Source organism: Salmo salar, chromosome ssa12, assembly GCF_905237065.1.
Source record: "Salmo salar chromosome ssa12, Ssal_v3.1, whole genome shotgun sequence".
NCBI classification, from domain to species: domain Eukaryota; kingdom Metazoa; phylum Chordata; class Actinopteri; order Salmoniformes; family Salmonidae; genus Salmo; species Salmo salar.
The window spans coordinates 93,275,122-93,294,599 of record NC_059453.1 but is presented as its reverse complement, the minus strand read 5'-3'; the positions used below and the strand labels follow the sequence as shown (position 1 = coordinate 93,294,599).

Sequence of the window (19,478 nt, the reverse complement as noted above, 5' to 3'; positions counted from 1 at the left end):
TCAACACAAGAGGAAGGCAGAATAGGTCATGGAGTATTGTTCATACATTCAATAAAATCAGAAGAGGTAAGATAGTGTTTCTTAATATTGCGTTCAGTATTACCCTGTGCTATGGGCAACAAGGTAGTATAACATCCACAGTGGTGATCAGATAAAGCAACATCAACTATAGAGGATATGTCAATAGAAAGCCCCTTGGTAATAACCAGGTCCAGAGTATGGCTGTGGTTATGGCTGGGCCCAGTAGAAAGCCCCTTGGTAATAACCAGGTCCAGAGTATGGCTGTGGTTAAAGATGGGCCCAGTAGAAAGCCCCTTGGTAATAACCAGGTCCAGAGTATGGCTGTGGTTATGGCTGGGCCCAGTAGAAATCCCCTTGGTAATAACCAGGTCCAGAGTATGGCTGTGGTTATGGGTGGGCCCAGTAGAAATCCCCTTGGTAACAACCAGGTCCAGAGTATGGCTGTGGTTATGGGTGGGCCCAGTAGAAAGCCCCTTGGTAATAACCAGGTCCAGAGTATGGCTGTGGTTAAAGATGGGCCCAGTAGAAAGCCCCTTGGTAATAACCAGGTCCAGAGTATGGCTGTGGTTATGGGTGGGCCCAGTAGAAAGCCCCTTGGTAATAACCAGGTCCAGAGTATGGCTGTGGTTATGGGTGGGCCCAGTAGAAAGCCCCTTGGTAATAACCAGGTCCAGAGTATGGCTGTGGTTATGGGTGGGCCCAGTAGAAATCCCCTTGGTAACAACCAGGTCCAGAGTATGGCTGTGGTTATGGGTGGGCCCAGTAGAAAGCCCCTTGGTAATAACCAGGTCCAGAGTATGGCTGTGGTTATGGGTGGGCCCAGTAGAAAGTCCCTTGGTGATAACCAGGCCCAGAGTATGGCTGTGGTTATGGGTGGGCCCAGTAGAAAGCCCCTTGGTAATAACCAGGTCAAATCAAATCACATTTTATTTGTCACATACACATGGTTAGCGGATGTTAATGAAAGTGTAGCGAAATGCTTGTGCTTCTAGTTCCGACCATGCAGTAATATCTAACAAGAAATCTAACCTAACAATTTCACAACAACTACCTTATACACACAAGTGTAAAGGAATGAATAAGAATATGTACATATAAATATATGGATGAGCGATGGCCGAACGGCATAGGCAAGATGCAGTAGATGGTATAGAGTACAGTATATACATATGAGATGAGTAATGTAGGGTATGTAAACATTATATAAAGTGGCATTGTTATAGTGGCTAGTGATACATTTATTACATCCATTTTTCCATTATTTAAGTGGCTAGAGTTGAGTCAGTATGTTGGCAGCAGCCACTCAATGTTAGTGATGGCTGTTTAACAGTCTGATGGCCTTGAGATAGAAGCTCTTTTTCAGTCTCTCGGTCCCCGCTTTGATGCACCTGTACTGACCTCGCCTTCTGGATGATAGCGGGGTGAACAGGCAGTGGTTCGGGTGGTTGTTGTCCTTGATGATCTTTATGGCCTTCCTGTGACATCGGATGGTGTAGGTGTCCTGAAGGGCAGGTAGTTTGCCCCCGGTGATGCGTTGTGCAGACCTCACTACCCTCTGGAGAGCCTTACGGTTATGGGCGGAGCAGTTGCCGTACCAGGCGGTGATACAGCCCGACAGGATGCTCTCGATTGTGCATCTGTAAAAGTTTGTGAGTGCTTTTGGTGATAAGCCAAATTTCTTCAGCCTCCTGAGGTTGAAGAGGCGCTGCTGCGCCTTCTTCACCACGCTGTCTGTGTGGGTGGACCATTTCAGTTTGTCCGTGATGTGTACGCCGAGGAACTTAACTTTCCACCCTCTCCACTACTGTCCCGTCAATGTGGATAGGAGGCTGCCCCTCTGCGGTTTCCTGAAGTCCACGATCATCTCCTTTGTTTTGTTGACATTGAGTGTGAAGTTATTTTCCTGACACCACACTTCGAGGGCCCTCACCTCCTCCCTGTAGGCCGTCTCGTCGTTGTTGGTAATCAAACCTACCACTGTAGTGTCGTCTGCAAACTTGATGATTGAGTTGGAGGCGTGCATGGCCACGCAGTCGTGGGTGAACAGGGAGTACAGAAGAGGGCTGAGAACGCACCCTTGTGGGGCCCCAGTGTTGAGGATCAGTGGGGTGGAGATGTTGTTACCTACCCTCACCACCTGGGGGCGGCCCGTCAGGAAGTCCAGGACCCAGTTGCACAGGGCGGGGTCGAGACCAGTGTGATTGCGATTGCGTCGTCTGTGGACCTATTGGGGCGGTAAGCAAATTGGAGTGGGTCTAGGGTGTCAGGTAGGGTGGATGTGATATGATCCTTGACTAGTCTCTCAAAGCACTTCATGATGACAGAAATGAGTGCTACGGGGCGATAGTCATTTAGCTCAGTTACCTTAGCTTTCTTGGAATAGGAACAATGGTGGCCCTCTTGAAGCATGTGGGAACAGCAGACTGGGATAAGGATTGATTGAATATGTCCGTAAACACACCAGCCAGCTGGTCTACGCATGCTCTGAGGACGCGGCCGGGGATGCCGTCTGGGCCGGCAGCCTTGCGAGGGTTAACACGTTGAAATGTTTTACTCACGTTGGCTGCGGTGAAGGAGAGCCAGCAGGTTTTGGTAGCGGGCCGTGTCAGTGGCACTGTATTGTCCTCAAAGCGAGCAAAGAAGTTGTTTAGTCTGTCTGGGAGCAAGACATCCGCGACGGGGCTGGTTTTTCTTTTGTAGTCAGTGATTGACTGTAGACCCTGCCACATACCTCTCGTGTCTGAGCCGTTGAATTGCGACTCCACTTTGTCTCTATACTGACGCTTAGCTTGTCCAGAGTATGGCTGCGGTTATGGGTGGGCACAGTAGAAAGCCCCTTGGTAATAACCAGGTAAATAAAGTGGGTCAGTGCTTTGGTGGACTACACAGGCTGATGGCCAGTCCCACCACCCTTTTTCCATTTACTCATAGAGTATGAAAAGCTGTAGTCTGGGGGGAGGCTTCAGACTGGAGCACTACCAGACCCTGTCTCTCAGTCCCTAAAACAGTTTGATGTTGCTGGGACTGGAGCACTACCAGACCCGTCTGTCAGTCTCTGAAACAGTTTGATGTTGCTGGGACTGGAGTACTACCAGACCCCGTCTGTCAGTCTCTAAAACAGTTTGATGTTGCTGGGCCTGGAGCACTACCAGACCCTGTCTGTCAGTCTCTGAAACAGTTTGATGTTGCTGGGACTGGAGCACTACCAGACCCTGTCTGTCAGTCTCTAAAACAGTTGGATGTTCCAGGGACTGGAGCACTACCAGACCCCGTCTGTCAGTCTCTAAAACAGTTTGATGATCCTGGGACTGGAGCACTACCAGACCCCGTCTGTCAGTCTCTAAAACAGTTTGATGTTGCTGGGCCTGGAGCACTACCAGACCCTGTCTGTCAGTCTCTAAAACAGTTTGATGTTGCTGGGCATGGAGCACTACCACCCTGTCTGTCAGTCTCTGAAACAGTTTGATGTTGCTGGGATTGGAGCACTACCAGACCCCGTCTGTCAGTCTCTAAAACAGTTTGATGTTCCTGGGACTGGAGCACTACCACCCTGTCTGTCAGTCTCTAAAACAGTTTGATGTTGCTGGGCCTGGAGCACTACATGACCCTGTCTGACAGTCTCTAAAACAGTTTGATGTTGCTGGGACTGGAGCACTACCAGACCCTGTCTGTCAGTCTCTAAAACAGTTTGATGTTGCTGGGACTGGAGCACTACCAGACCCCGTCTGTCAGTCTCTAAAACAGTTTGATGTTGCTGGGACTGGAGCACTACAGACCCTGTCTGTCAGTCTCTAAAACAGTTTGATTTTGCTGGGACTGGAGCACTACCAGACCCTCTCTGTCAGTCTCTGAAACAGTTTGATGTTGCTGGGACTGGAGCACTACCAGACCCCGTCTGTCAGTCTCTAAAACAGTTTGATGTTGCTGGGACTGGAGCACTACCAGACCCCGTCTGTCAGTCTCTAAAACAGTTTGATGTTGCTGGGACTGGAGCACTACCAGACCCCGTCTGTCAGTCTCTAAAACAGTTTGATGTTGCTGGGACTGGAGCACTACCAGACCCCGTCTGTCAGTCTCTAAAACAGTTTGATGTTGCTGGGACTGGAGCACTACCAGACCCTGTCTGTCAGTCTCTAAAACAGTTTGATGTTCCTGGGTCTGGAGCACTACCAGACCCTGTCTGTCAGTCTCTGAAACAGTTTGATGTTGCTGGGACTGGAGCACTACCAGACCCCGTCTGTCAGTCTCTGAAACAGTTTGATGTTGCTGGGCTGGAGCACTACCAGACTCCGTCTGTCAGTCTCTAAAACAGTTTGATGTTGCTGGGTCTGGAGCACTACCAGACCCTGTCTGTCAGTCTCTGAAACAGTTTGATGTTGCTGGGACTGGAGCACTACCAGACCCCGTCTGTCAGTCTCTGAAACAGTTTGATGTTGCTGGGACTGGAGCACTACCAGACCCTGTCTGTCAGTCTCTAAAACAGTTTGATGTTGCTGGGACTGGAGCACTACCAGACCCCGTCTGTCAGTCTCTAAAACAGTTTGATGTTGCTGGGACTGGAGCACTACCAGACCCTGTCTGTCAGTCTCTGAAACAGTTTGATGTTGCTGGGACTGGAGCACTACCAGACCCCGTCTGTCAGTCTCTAAAACAGTTTGATGTTGCTGGGACTGGAGCACTACCAGACCCTGTCTGTCAGTCTCTAAAACAGTTTGATGTTGCTGGGACTGGAGCACTACCAGACCCTGTCTGTCAGTCTCTAAAACAGTTTGATGTTGCTGGGACTGGAGCACTACCAGACCCTGTCTGTCAGTCTCTAAAACAGTTTGATGTTGCTGGGACTGGAGCACTACCAGACCCTGTCTGTCAGTCTCTAAAACAGTTTGATGTTGCTGGGACTGGAGCACTACCAGACCCTGTCTGTCAGTCTCTAAAACAGTTTGATGTTGCTGGGACTGGAGCACTACCAGACCCCGTCTGTCAGTCTCTAAAACAGTTTGATGTTGCTGGGACTGGAGCACTACCAGACCCTGTCTGTCAGTCTCTAAAACAGTTTGATGTTGCTGGGACTGGAGCACTACCAGACCCCGTCTGTCAGTCTCTAAAACAGTTTGATGTTGCTGGGACTGGAGCACTACCAGACCCTGTCTGTCAGTCTCTAAAACAGTTTGATGTTGCTGGGCCTGGAGCACTACCAGACCCTGTCTGTCAGTCTCTAAAACAGTTTGATGTTGCTGGGACTGGAGCACTACCAGACCCTGTCTGTCAGTCTCTAAAACAGTTTGATGTTGCTGGGACTGGAGCACTACCAGACCCTGTCTGTCAGTCTCTAAAACAGTTTGATGTTGCTGGGACTGGAGCACTACCAGACCCTGTCTGTCAGTCTCTAAAACAGTTTGATGTTGCTGGGACTGGAGCACTACCAGACCCTGTCTGTCAGTCTCTAAAACAGTTTGATGTTGCTGGGACTGGAGCACTACCAGACCCTGTCTGTCAGTCTCTAAAACAGTTTGATGTTGCTGGGACTGGAGCACTACCAGACCCTGTCTGTCAGTCTCTAAAACAGTTTGATGTTGCTGGGACTGGAGCACTACCAGACCCTGTCTGTCAGTCTCTAAAACAGTTTGATGTTGCTGGGACTGGAGCACTACCAGACCCTGTCTGTCAGTCTCTAAAACAGTTTGATGTTGCTGGGACTGGAGCACTACCAGACCCTGTCTGTCAGTCTCTAAAACAGTTTGATGTTGCTGGGACTGGAGCACTACCAGACCCTGTCTGTCAGTCTCTAAAACAGTTTGATGTTGCTGGGACAAGAGTACTACCAGACCCCGTCTGTCAGTCTCTAAAACAGTTTGATGTTGCTGGGCCTGGAGCACTACCAGACCCCGTCTGTCAGTCTCTAAAACAGTTTGATGTTCCTGGGACTGGAGCACTACCAGACCCCGTCTGTCAGTCTCTAAAACAGTTTGATGTTGCTGGGCCTGGAGCACTACCAGACCCCGTCTGTCAGTCTCTAAAACAGTTTGATGTTGCTGGGACTGGAGCACTACCAGACCCTGTCTGTCAGTCTCTAAAACAGTTTGATGTTGCTGGGACAGGAGCACTACCAGACCCCGTCTGTCAGTCTCTAAAACAGTTTGATGTTGCTGGGACTGGAGCACTACCAGACCCTGTCTGTCAGTCTCTAAAACAGTTTGATGTTGCTGGGACTGGAGCACTACCAGACCCTGTCTGTCAGTCTCTAAAACAGTTTGATGTTGCTGGGTCTGGAGCACTACCAGACCCTGTCTGTCAGTCTCTAAAACAGTTTGATGTTGCTGGGACTGGAGCACTACCAGACCCCGTCTGTCAGTCTCTAAAACAGTTTGATGTTGCTGGGACTGGAGCACTACCAGACCCCGTCTGTCAGTCTCTGAAACAGTTTGATGTTGCTGGGACTGGAGCACTACCAGACCCTGTCTGTCAGTCTCTAAAACAGTTTGATGTTGCTGGGACTGGAGCACTACCAGCCCTGTCTGTCAGTCTCTAAAACAGTTTGATGTTGCTGGGACTGGAGCACTACCAGACCCTGTCTGTCAGTCTCTAAAACAGTTTGATGTTGCTGGGACTGGAGCACTACCAGACCCTGTCTGTCAGTCTCTAAAACAGTTTGATGTTGCTGGGACTGGAGCACTACCAGACCCTGTCTGTCAGTCTCTAAAACAGTTTGATGTTGCTGGGACTGGAGCACTACCAGACCCTGTCTGTCAGTCTCTAAAACAGTTTGATGTTGCTGGGACTGGAGCACTACCAGACCCCGTCTGTCAGTCTCTGAAACAGTTTGATGTTGCTGGGACTGGAGCACTACCAGACCCCGTCTGTCAGTCTCTAAAACAGTTTGATGTTGCTGGGACTGGAGCACTACCAGACCCCGTCTGTCAGTCTCTAAAACAGTTTGATGTTGCTGGGACTGGAGCACTACCAGACCCTGTCTGTCAGTCTCTAAAACAGTTTGATGTTGCTGGGACTGGAGCACTACCAGACCCTGTCTGTCAGTCTCTAAAACAGTTTGATGTTGCTGGGACTGGAGCACTACCAGACCCTGTCTGTCAGTCTCTAAAACAGTTTGATGTTGTTGGGACTGGAGCACTACCAGACCCTGTCTGTCAGTCTCTAAAACAGTTTGATGTTGCTGGGACTGGAGCACTACCAGACCCTGTCTGTCAGTCTCTGAAACAGTTTGATGTTGCTGGGACTGGAGCACTACCAGACCCTGTCTGTCAGTCTCTGAAACAGTTTGATGTTGCTGGGGATGGAGCACTACCAGACCCTGTCTGTCAGTCTCTAAAACAGTTTGATGTTGTTGGGACTGGAGCACTACCAGACCCTGTCTGTCAGTCTCTAAAACAGTTTGATGTTGCTGGGACTGGAGCACTACCAGACCCTGTCTGTCAGTCTCTAAAACAGTTTGATGTTGCTGGGCCTGGAGCACTACCAGACCCTGTCTGTCAGTCTCTAAAACAGTTTGATGTTGCTGGGCCTGGAGCACTACCAGACCCTGTCTGTCAGTCTCTAAAACAGTTTGATGTTGTTGGGACTGGAGCACTACCAGACCCTGTCTGTCAGTCTCTAAAACAGTTTGATGTTGCTGGGACTGGAGCACTACCAGACCCTGTCTGTCAGTCTCTAAAACAGTTTGATGTTGCTGGGACTTGAGCACTACCAGACCCCGTCTGTCAGTCTCTAAAACAGTTTGATGTTGCTGGGCCTGGAGCACTACCAGACCCCGTCTGTCAGTCTCTAAAACAGTTTGATGTTGCTGGGCCTGGAGCACTACCAGACCCCGTCTGTCAGTCTCTAAAACAGTTTGATGTTGCTGGGCCTGGAGCACTACCAGACCCTGTCTGTCAGTCTCTAAAACAGTTTGATGTTGCTGGGACTGGAGCACTACCAGACCCCGTCTGTCAGTCTCTAAAACAGTTTGATGTTGCTGGGACTGGAGCACTACCAGACCCCGTCTGTCAGTCTCTAAAACAGTTTGATGTTGCTGGGCCTGGAGCACTACCAGACCCTGTCTGTCAGTCTCTAAAACAGTTTGATGTTGCTGGGACTGGAGCACTACCAGACCCTGTCTGTCAGTCTCTAAAACAGTTTGATGTTGCTGGGACTGGAGCACTACCAGACCCTTGTCTGTCAGTCTCTAAAACAGTTTGATGTTGCTGGGACTGGAGCACTACCAGACCCTGTCTGTCAGTCTCTAAAACAGTTTGATGTTGCTGGGACTGGAGCACTACCAGACCCTGTCTGTCAGTCTCTAAAACAGTTTGATGTTGCTGGGACTGGAGCACTACCAGACCCCGTCTGTCAGTCTCTAAAACAGTTTGATGTTGCTGGGACTGGAGCACTACCAGACCCCGTCTGTCAGTCTCTAAAACAGTTTGATGTTGCTGGGACTGGAGCACTACCAGACCCTGTCTGTCAGTCTCTAAAACAGTTTGATGTTGCTGGGCCTGGAGCACTACCAGACCCCGTCTGTCAGTCTCTAAAACAGTTTGATGTTGCTGGGACTGGAGCACTACCAGACCCCGTCTGTCAGTCTCTAAAACAGTTTGATGTTGCTGGGCCTGGAGCACTACCAGACCCCGTCTGTCAGTCTCTAAAACAGTTTGATGTTGCTGGGACTGGAGCACTACCAGACCCTGTCTGTCAGTCTCTAAAACAGTTTGATGTTGCTGGGACTGGAGCACTACCAGACCCTGTCTGTCAGTCTCTAAAACAGTTTGATGTTGCTGGGACTGGAGCACTACCAGACCCTGTCTGTCAGTCTCTAAAACAGTTTGATGTTGCTGGGACTGGAGCACTACCAGACCCTGTCTGTCAGTCTCTAAAACAGTTTGATGTTGCTGGGACTGGAGCACTACCAGACCCTGTCTGTCAGTCTCTAAAACAGTTTGATGTTGCTGGGACTGGAGCACTACCAGACCCTGTCTGTCAGTCTCTAAAACAGTTTGATGTTGCTGGGCCTGGAGCACTACCAGACCCCGTCTGTCAGTCTCTAAAACAGTTTGATGTTGCTGGGACTGGAGCACTACCAGACCCCGTCTGTCAGTCTCTAAAACAGTTTGATGTTGCTGGGACTGGAGCACTACCAGACCCTGTCTGTCAGTCTCTAAAACAGTTTGATGTTGCTGGGACTGGAGCACTACTAGACCCTGTCTGTCAGTCTCTAAAACAGTTTGATGTTCCTGGGACTGGAGCACTACCAGACCCCGTCTGTCAGTCTCTAAAACAGTTTGATGTTGCTGGGCCTGGAGCACTACCAGACCCCGTCTGTCAGTCTCTAAAACAGTTTGATGTTGCTGGGACTGGAGCACTACCAGACCCTGTCTGTCAGTCTCTAAAACAGTTTGATGTTGCTGGGACTGGAGCACTACCAGACCCCGTCTGTCAGTCTCTAAAACAGTTTGATGTTGCTGGGACTGGAGCACTACCAGACCCCGTCTGTCAGTCTCTAAAACAGTTTGATGTTGCTGGGTCTGGAGCACTACCAGACCCTGTCTGTCAGTCTCTGAAACAGTTTGATGTTGCTGGGACTGGAGCACTACCAGACCCCGTCTGTCAGTCTCTAAAACAGTTTGATGTTGCTGGGACTGGAGCACTACCAGACCCCGTCTGTCAGTCTCTAAAACAGTTTGATGTTGCTGGGACTGGAGCACTACCAGACCCCGTCTGTCAGTCTCTAAAACAGTTTGATGTTGCTGGGACTGGAGCACTACCAGACCCCGTCTGTCAGTCTCTAAAACAGTTTGATGTTGTTGGGACTGGAGCACTACCAGACCCTGTCTGTCAGTCTCTAAAACAATTTGATGTTGCTGGGCCTGGAGCACTACCAGACCCTGTCTGTCAGTCTCTAAAACAGTTTGATGTTGTTGGGACTGGAGCACTACCAGACCCTGTCTGTCAGTCTCTAAAACAGTTTGATGTTGCTGGGACTGGAGCACTACCAGACGCTGTCTGTCAGTCTCTAAAACAGTTTGATGTTGCTGGGACTGGAGCACTACCACCCTGTCTGTCAGTCTCTAAAACAGTTTGATGTTGCTGGGTCTGGAGCACTACCAGACCCTGTCTGTCAGTCTCTGAAACAGTTTGATGTTGCTGGGACTGGAGCACTACCAGACCCCGTCTGTCAGTCTCTGAAACAGTTTGATGTTGCTGGGACTGGAGCACTACCAGACTCCGTCTGTCAGTCTCTAAAACAGTTTGATGTTGCTGGGACTGGAGCACTACCAGACCCTGTCGGTCAGTCTCTAAAACAGTTTGATGTTCCTGGGACTGGAGCACCACCAGAAACTGTCTGTCAGTCTCTGAAACAGTTTGGTGTTGTTGTGACTGGAGCACTACCAGACCCTGTCTGTCAGTCTCTGAAACAGTTTGATGTTGCTGGGATTGGAGCACTACCAGACCCCGTCTGTCAGTCTCTAAAACAGTTTGATGTTCCTGGGACTGGAGCACTACCACCCTGTCTGTCAGTCTCTAAAACAGTTTGATGTTGCTGGGCCTGGAGCACTACCAGACCCTGTCTGACAGTCTCTAAAACAGTTTGATGTTGCTGGGACTGGAGCACTACCAGACCCTGTCTGTCAGTCTCTAAAACAGTTTGATGTTGCTGGGACTGGAGCACTACCAGACCCTGTCTGTCAGTCTGTAAAACAGTTTGATGTTGCTGGGACTGGAGCACTACAACCCTGTCTGTCAGTCTCTAAAACAGTTTGATTTTGCTGGGACTGGAGCACTACCAGACCCTCTCTGTCAGTCTCTGAAACAGTTTGATGTTGCTGGGACTGGAGCACTACCAGACCCCGTCTGTCAGTCTCTAAAACAGTTTGATGTTGCTGGGACTGGAGCACTACCAGACCCTGTCTGTCAGTCTCTAAAACAGTTTGATGTTGCTGGGCCTGGAGCACTACCAGACCCTGTCTGTCAGTCTCTAAAACAGTTTGATGTTGTTGGGACTGGAGCACTACAAGACCCTGTCTGTCAGTCTCTAAAACAGTTTGATGTTGCTGGGACTGGAGCACTACCAGACCCTGTCTGTCAGTCTCTAAAACAGTTTGATGTTGCTGGGCCTGGAGCACTACCAGACCCTGTCTGTCAGTCTCTAAAACAGTTTGATGTTGCTGGGACTGGAGCACTACTAGACCCTGTCTGTCAGTCTCTAAAACAGTTTGATGCTCTTGGGACTGGAGCACTACCAGACCCCGTCTGTCAGTCTCTAAAACAGTTTGATGTTCCTGGGACTGGAGCACTACCAGACCCCGTCTGTCAGTCTCTAAAACAGTTTGATGTTGCTGGGCCTGGAGCACTACCAGACCCTGTCTGTCAGTCTCTAAAACAGTTTGATGTTGCTGGGACTGGAGCACTACCAGACCCTGTCTGTCAGTCTCTAAAACAGTTTCATGTTGCTGGGACTGGAGCACTACCACCCTGTCTGTCAGTCTCTAAAACAGTTTGATGTTGCTGGGACTGGAGCACTACCAGACCCTGTCTGTCAGTCTCTGAAACAGTTTGATGTTGCTGGGTCTGGAGCACTGCCAGACCCCGTCTGTCAGTCTCTGAAACAGTTTGATGTTGCTGGGACTGGAGCACTACCAGACCCCGTCTGTCAGTCTCTAAAACAGTTTGATGTTGCTGGGACTGGAGCACTACCAGACCCTGTCTGTCAGTCTCTAAAACAGTTTGATGTTGCTCGGCCTGGAGCACTACCAGACCCTGTCTGTCAGTCTCTAAAACAGTTTGATGTTGTTGGGACTGGAGCACTACCAGACCCCGTCTGTCAGTCTCTAAAACAGTTTGATGTTGCTGGGTATGGAGCACTACCAGACCCTGTCTGTCAGTCTCTAAAACAGTTTGATGTTGCTGGGACTGGAGCACTACCAGACCCTGTCTGTCATTCTCTAAAACAGTTAGATTTTTCTGGAAATAATCCTAGAACCCCTGCGGTTAGGCTGAATCCTGCGTGTTGTTCAAAATGCATACTACCGTGCTCCGAGCACGTAAATTGGAGCACGGGTTGGTCGGAGTATGAGTCCAAATCCAAAGTATGTGAAATGGAGCATGGTGGGCACTTATTGAATGTGTACTCCGTTTGTACATATTTTGAAAGCTTCAATGGAAAGTATGCAAAGAATTATGATGCAGCACGTAAAAATGATACATTTTCTTGAAATCAATGGCTGCCAGTATTTGAACTGAAGTGAGAGAAAATAAACTCACATCTCCTATGTTCCCTGACTACAATGTTTTATCTTGATATGTTAATAAATACATGTTGTGTTCATTTTGGCATGGTTACCTGCCTACAATACCCATTGTAGTTTGCATGGTTACCTGTAGTTTGGCATGGTTACCTGCCTACAATACCCATTGTAGTGTGCATAGGTTGTAAGCCCATAGTAAGGCAATAGAGCTAACTGGCTAGCCAGATAGCAACAAATAATTGTTACGCACAAAGAATTGACATCTTCCTTGGATAAGGTCATTTTTGCCTGTTATACTATCTGGTTAGCTAAATTTTTACAATTTACATATAGCTAGCGGATAGTTATGAAGTAAAATGGAGTTGGGAGTTGATGTCATGGACACGGGCTCCTGGGTGACAGTGGACCTTGGTCGGTCCACAAAACCGTAGGTAGGTCAAAATCTCTCACCATCTAGCTGCCCACAATGATGGTTGTTGTGATGGAATCCGATGGGGAAGGAAGAGAAGGAGCGGGATGGGACTGACTCGGGCAGGGGGGATGGAGGCTTCGAGCCACGCTAGCCTGACTCTTCACACCAGCAACAGCGGACGGGGGACGGGGAGAGGATGGCCTGAGACCCTTCTGTCTTGAGTCTGCGACCTGCTGAACTGTGGTGGCCATGGGGGGTGGCCATGGGGGAGTGTATACACCCAAGATCTGTGCTGACTTCCTGGGCTGGTACATCCATCTCAAGTGGGGCAAAGCTGTTTGATAGCTGGATCAGATCTTCTCGGATAGATGAAGGGTGGCCAGACTGCCTCCCCGATATCCTACGCCTTGCGAGTGTCCAGTCTCCCATGGGCCGCGGAGTTAAGCTTAACATCTGTAAGTTGGATTGGGACAGATCAACGCCGCCCAACTCATCGACAGCTTTGCTATAGGAGGCATTTAAAACTGTGATTCGGTCTGCCTGGGTTACAGCAAGGTTGGTGTACTTAGAAAGCATGTTATCCTTTTCTCTCAGCCCGAGCTAACAGCCGGAGGATCTCTTCCCTAAGCTGCTTGATGGTGGTGCGTTTAGGGCAGACAAATCCCTGTTCATTTTCTAGTTCCACCTTATCTTATGATTGTGTGGAAATCATCTCACACCTGAAGCATTTGTTCCCAGCTGTGGATAAACACACCGGTAGGCTAGCACTGCTAGCATTAGCCTGCTCCGTTTTCATGATGGCTAGCAGCTAACTGCTACTTAACAGGAATCCTGGAGACAAACTTGCAGTCCCAGCCGTAAAGGCTGACCGCGTTGCGGTATCCATAGCAATACAAACTTTAGCTATGATTTAGAAACTATTTCATAAAAACAACAAACAGAGGGGAGACAGAGTGTAGACAGTACACTGCTCTGTTGTGCACTCTGATGACGTCTCTGGCAGAAACATGATCTATTCAATCCCTATCTCCTGTGTTCATTTCATCATACGCATTTGTCATGACTGTCCTGTGAGGATCCGAATGGGTCAGATCAGCTTAAAAATGGTTGAACGACAGATTTTTTACCTTGTCAGCTGGGGGATTTGATCCTGCAACCTTTCCGGTTATTAGTCCAACGCTCTAACCACTAGGCTACCTGCAGCCCCAATTAAAGGAAATCCAGAGAACATCCCTCTCCAAATGAACACAGGAATGTTCCTTTGTCTCCAGAGACTTTTCCCGCCGAAACTCTAACACATTCTTAAGCGAATACTGGAAAATATTCCTAACACAGAACGTGGGGAATGGTCAGAGGCGAGCTAAAGAATAATAATGTCATATGGGTTGTTATTTTGCGATAAAGGAAATACTTTATTTTGCGATAAAGGAAATACTGTAATTTAAAGTATATATACTACATGTATGAAGTCTCCATCCTTCCTGTTGTGTATAAAATATAAAAAATGATGAAAGTATTTTGGTTAAGATAGGAATGTGATTATAGGAACCATAAGATATCATTTGTGTCCTATAAACTTTGCACAGTAACTAGTCACGCCCTGAGTGAGGTCAGAGAGCGTATCAGCCTGACAGAACCATCCCTTTCAACCAGAGTGCATAAAAGGATTGGTAAAGAAATTAACATTTAGATCAGAGAGGCATGTAGCTTCAGCTCATGTCCAAAGTGGTTTGAACTCTCAACATGAGGTAGAGAAGATAACGTCCCCTCTCAGACAATCACTGGTATGGCTGATTAGCTGTCAGCCGTACCAGTGATTGGCTGGGAGGTGATGTTATCGTATCGTAAAGTATCTATAAAAGCTCATTTAAGTGGGACCACTCTACTACTTCTCAAATCACCATAGTACGCTACTCTCATCACCCAATGGGAACCATTGACACGGCTGGCTAGACTATCTTTAAAGGAGCATCGTCCAGAGTGAACAACAGTAGAAGAGACGGGTCCGGACCCCTTTTGGACAATCAGAGCCTTACAAGCATGCAGCAGAAAGGTCCAACACCCTTCCTAAGAAGGCCTGGACCCTTCCTAAGAAGGCCTGGTTCCGACAGAGACACACGGCAAACAAATGCATTTACACGTAAATATATTCATGATTTCTTACTCCAAACGGCCGGCGATTTGTGTGTATATTATATGATTACTGTGAGAGTAGTTCCTAAAATGTATCAACGATAAGTGTCTCTTTCTCTCTCTCTCCATCACAAGCTGCCATATATTGTGTCAGTCCGCTAGCGACCTTTATCTAATGTATTAAGCGTGTATGTTTATCCTGTGTTATCATTTAGTTAGTAAATAAATAATTCAACCAATTTGTGTAGTACTGAATCATAAGTAAGGCTGAGTTTTTTGTAGATGCAGGAGATTACGACTGTTCAGAATGATGATATGATAAGAGTTTATGATTAATACGTTGACTGTTTTGTGGATGTGATAGGTAAAGACCTTTAGAGTTTAATTCGGGAGATGGTAACTCTTTAACCAACCGCTCTCGTGGTGCCCCAAATTCCTAATGAGTTAATTGTTACATGATTAATTTAATCGGATAACAATTAAACATAGTTAGTGGATTAGATAAATAACAGGCATCAGATTAATGAAAGTAAAGTCACAACATATTCTATAATCTGTGTCCCAGAGAGAGTATAAATACCTATGATTTCACTCTGTCAGGTTAGATATACACTACCGTTCAAAAGTTTGGGGTCACTTAGAAATGTCCTTGTTTTTGAAAGAAAAGCACATTTTGTTGTCCATTAAAATAACATAAAATTGATCAGAAACACAGGGTAGACATTGTTAATGTTGTAAATGACTTTTGTAACTGGAAACGGCAGATTTTTGATGGAATATCTACATAGGCGTACAGAGGCCCATTATCAGCAACCATCACTCCTGTGTTCCAATGGCACGTTGTGTTAGCTAATTCAAGTTTATCATTTTAAAAGCCTAATTGATCATTAGAAAACCCTTTTGCAATTATGTTAGCACAGCTGAAAACTGTTGTCCTGATTAAAGAAGCAATAAAACTGGCCTTCTTTAGACTAGTTGATTATCTGGAGCATCAGTGTCACGTGTACTCCCTCTCTAGCCTCTAGGTCACCAGGCTGCTCATTATGGCGCACACCTGTCACCATTGTTACGCACACCTGTGCGCCATCAGATTCACCTCCATCATCTCCCTGATTACTGGCAGCTTCATTAAATAGTACCGGCAAAATACCAGTCTCAACGTCAACAGTGAAGAGGCGACTCCGGGATGCCGGCCTTCTAGGCAGAGTTCCTCTGTCCAGTGTCTGTGTTCTTTTGCCCATCTTAATATTTTATTTTTATTGGTCAGTCTGAGATATGGCTTTTTGATTGCAACTCTGCCTAGAAGGCAAGCATTCCCGGAGTCGCCTCTTCACTGTTGATGTTGAGACTGGTGTTTTGCGGGTACTATTTAGTGAAGCTGCCAGTTGAGGACTTGTGAGGCATCTGTTTCTCAAACTAGACACTCTAATGTCTTTGTCCTCTTGCTCAGTTGTGTACCGGGGCCTCCCACTCCTCTTTCTGTTCTGGTGAGAGCCAGTTTACGCTGTTCTGTGAAGGGAGTAGTACACAACGTTGTACGAGATCTTCAGTTTCTTGGCAATTTCTTGCATGGAATAGCCTTCATTTCTCAGAACAAGAATAGACTGACAAGTTTCAGAAGAAAGGTCTTTGTTTCTGGCCATTTTGAGCCTGTTATCGAACCCACAAATGCTGATGCTCCAGATACTCAACTAGTCTAAAGAAGGCCAGTTTTATTGCTTCTTTAATCAGAACAACAGTTTTCAGCTGTGCTAACATAATTGCAAAAGGGTTTTCTAATGATCAATTTGCCTTTTAAAAATATAAACTTGGATTAGCTAACACAACGTGCCATTGGAACACAGGAGTGATGGTTGCTGATAATGGGCCTCTGTACGCCTATGTAGACATTCCATTTAAAAAAATTCCAACTGCAATAGTAATTTACAACATTAACAATGTCTACCCTGTATTCTGATCAATTTGATGTTATTTTAATGGACAACAAAATGTGCTTTTCTTTCAAAAACAAGGACATTTCTAAGTGACCCCAACATTTTGAACGGTAGTGTACATGATGAGAGGGTAGAGTTGGTTGGAATACGTCACATGGAATTATTCTTCTCTCCCGAAGAGAGAGCATGGGAGCACTGATTGAAAAGTGTGGATATCCACCAAGCCACTGACGAGATCCCTGTAATGTAACATGCATCAGGAAAATAAAATGAGATTGGAGAGTCTGTTCAGGGTCAGAGTCTGTTCAAGGTGAAACTGACTGACTGGGTTTCAGAATAACCTCGTCCCGTTTTCAACAAGAACGTGACCTTTGGAAATCACTATAATGGTGTATGCTGGTTGCGTATCTTAAAACACACGTCATTCAGCCCTCTTTAATGTAGCAGGATGACACCATCATGAACAACAAAACAACCTCCCACATACAGACATCAACAATTACCCAGACAGCCATCATTTTGGTTTCACTAATTTTGTGCCTTCCCTTGTAGCAAGCCCACATTGGGAAGAGCCAATAATGGCAGGCTTGATTGATTGATTGATTGATTGATTGATACCCTACCCGTTGTTCCTGACAGGATACGAAGGTCTGGAAGCCCGGGGCCACTCCGAAACCCAGCTGGTCAATGAAGGGAGGCTCGTCCTGCGTGTGGATCTGAACCTTGATGCCCGCCTCGAACGACGTCTCATCTGGAGAGAGGAAGGGAAAGATAAGAAACTTGCATTCCAAAAACAGATGTCAGAAACAGCATGGGTCAGTGTATTAATCAGTATGATTTCATTCAACTGGACTGAGAAAAAAAACCATGAAATTAAATAACCTGAAAATCTGATTACAGTAAGGAATCAGAAGAAGAGATTGATCTCAAAATGATGTATACTCTATTGTTGATATTCCTCCTGTGTACTAGCCTGCCCTTATCCCCATTCATCCCCTATCTATCCCCTATCCATTCCCTACCTATCCCCATTCATCCCCTAACGTCCCCCATCTATCCCCTACCTATCCCCTATCCATCTCCTAGCCCCATCCCCTATCCATCCCCTATCCATCCCTTATCCCCATCTATCCCCTACCCATCCCCCACCTATCCCCTATCTATCCCCTATCTATCCCCTATCCATCCCCTACCTATCCCCTATCCATCCCCCATCTATCCCCTACCCATCCCCTACCCATCCACCAAACCTATCCCTACCTATCCCCTACCTATCCCCTACCCATCCCCTAGCTATCCCCTACCTATCCCCTATCCATCTCCTAGCCCCATCCCCTACCCATCCCCCCATCTGTCCCCTACCTATCCCCTACCCATCCCCCATCTATCCCCTACCTATCCCCTACCTATCCCTACCTATCCCCTACCTATCCCCCATCTATCCCCTACCCATCCCCTACCTATCCCCTACCTATCCCCTATCCATCTCCTATCCATCTCCTATCCATCCCCTAACGTCCCCCATCTATCCCCTACCTATCCCCTATCCATCTCCTAGCCCCATCCCCTACCTATCCCCTACCTATCCCCTACCTATCCCTATCCATCTCCTAGCCCCATCCCCTATCCATCCCCTACCCATCCCTTATCCCCATCCATCCCCCATCTATCCCCTACCTATCCCCTACCTATCCCCTATCCATCCCCTATCCATCCCTTATCCCCATCCATCCCCTAACGTCCCCCATCTATCCCCTACCTATCCCTATCCATCCCCTATCCATCCCCTACCTATCCCTACCTATCCCTATCCATCCCCTATCCATCCCCTACCTATCCCTACCCATCCCCTATCCATCTCCAATCCATCTCCTATCCATCCCCTACCCATCCCTTATCCCCATCCATCCCCTATCCATCCCCTACCTATCCCTATCCATCCCCTACCTATCCCCTATCCATCCCCTACCTATCCCCTACCTATCCCTATCCATCCCCCATCTATCCCCTACCTATCCCCACCTATCCCCTATCCATCCCCTACCCATCCCCTATCCATCTCCTACCTATCCCCTACCTATCCCTATCCATCTCCTGGCCCCATCCCCTACCTATCCCCTACCTATCCCCTATCCATCCCCCATCTATCCCCTATCCATCCCCTACCTATCCCCTATCCATCCCCTACCCCATCCCCTATCCATCTCCTACCTATCCCCTACCTATCCCCTATCCATCCCCTATCCATCCCCTACCTATCCCCCATCTATCCCCTACCTATCCCCCATCTATCCCCTATCCATCCCCTACCTATCCCCTATCCATCCCCTACCCATCCCCTATCCATCTCCTACCTATCCCCTACCTATCCCCTATCCATCTCCTAGCCCCATCCCCTACCTATCCCCTACCTATCCCCTATCCATCCCCCCATCTATCCCCTACCTATCACCTACCTATCCCCTATCCATCCCCCATCTATCCCCTACCTATCCCCTACCTATCCCCTATCCATCCCCTACCTATCCCCTATCCATCCCCCATCTATCCCCTACCTATCCCCTATCCATCCCCTACCTATCCCCTATCCATCTCCTAGCCCCATCCCCTATCCATCTCCTAGCCCCATCCCTTATCCCCATCCATCCCCTACCTATCCCCTACCTATCCCTACCTATCCCCTATCCATCTCCTACCTATCCCCGATCCATCCCCTATCCATCCCTTATCCCCATTCATCCC

The 19,478-nt window shown here is 48.0% G+C and overlaps 1 protein-coding gene across 2 annotated transcripts in view; it reads right to left on the bottom strand.

Moving 5' to 3' along the window:
• The window catches only part of LOC106566196 (acid-sensing ion channel 1), a 381,807-nt gene that overhangs the window by 45,892 nt on the left and 316,437 nt on the right, over positions 1-19,478 (bottom strand). For both annotated transcript variants that reach the window (XM_045691956.1, XM_014134070.2), the window contains one exon: positions 17,360-17,487. In XM_045691956.1, coding sequence (XP_045547912.1) covers positions 17,360-17,487 — 128 coding nt within the window. The remainder of the gene's footprint in view (positions 1-17,359; positions 17,488-19,478) is intronic.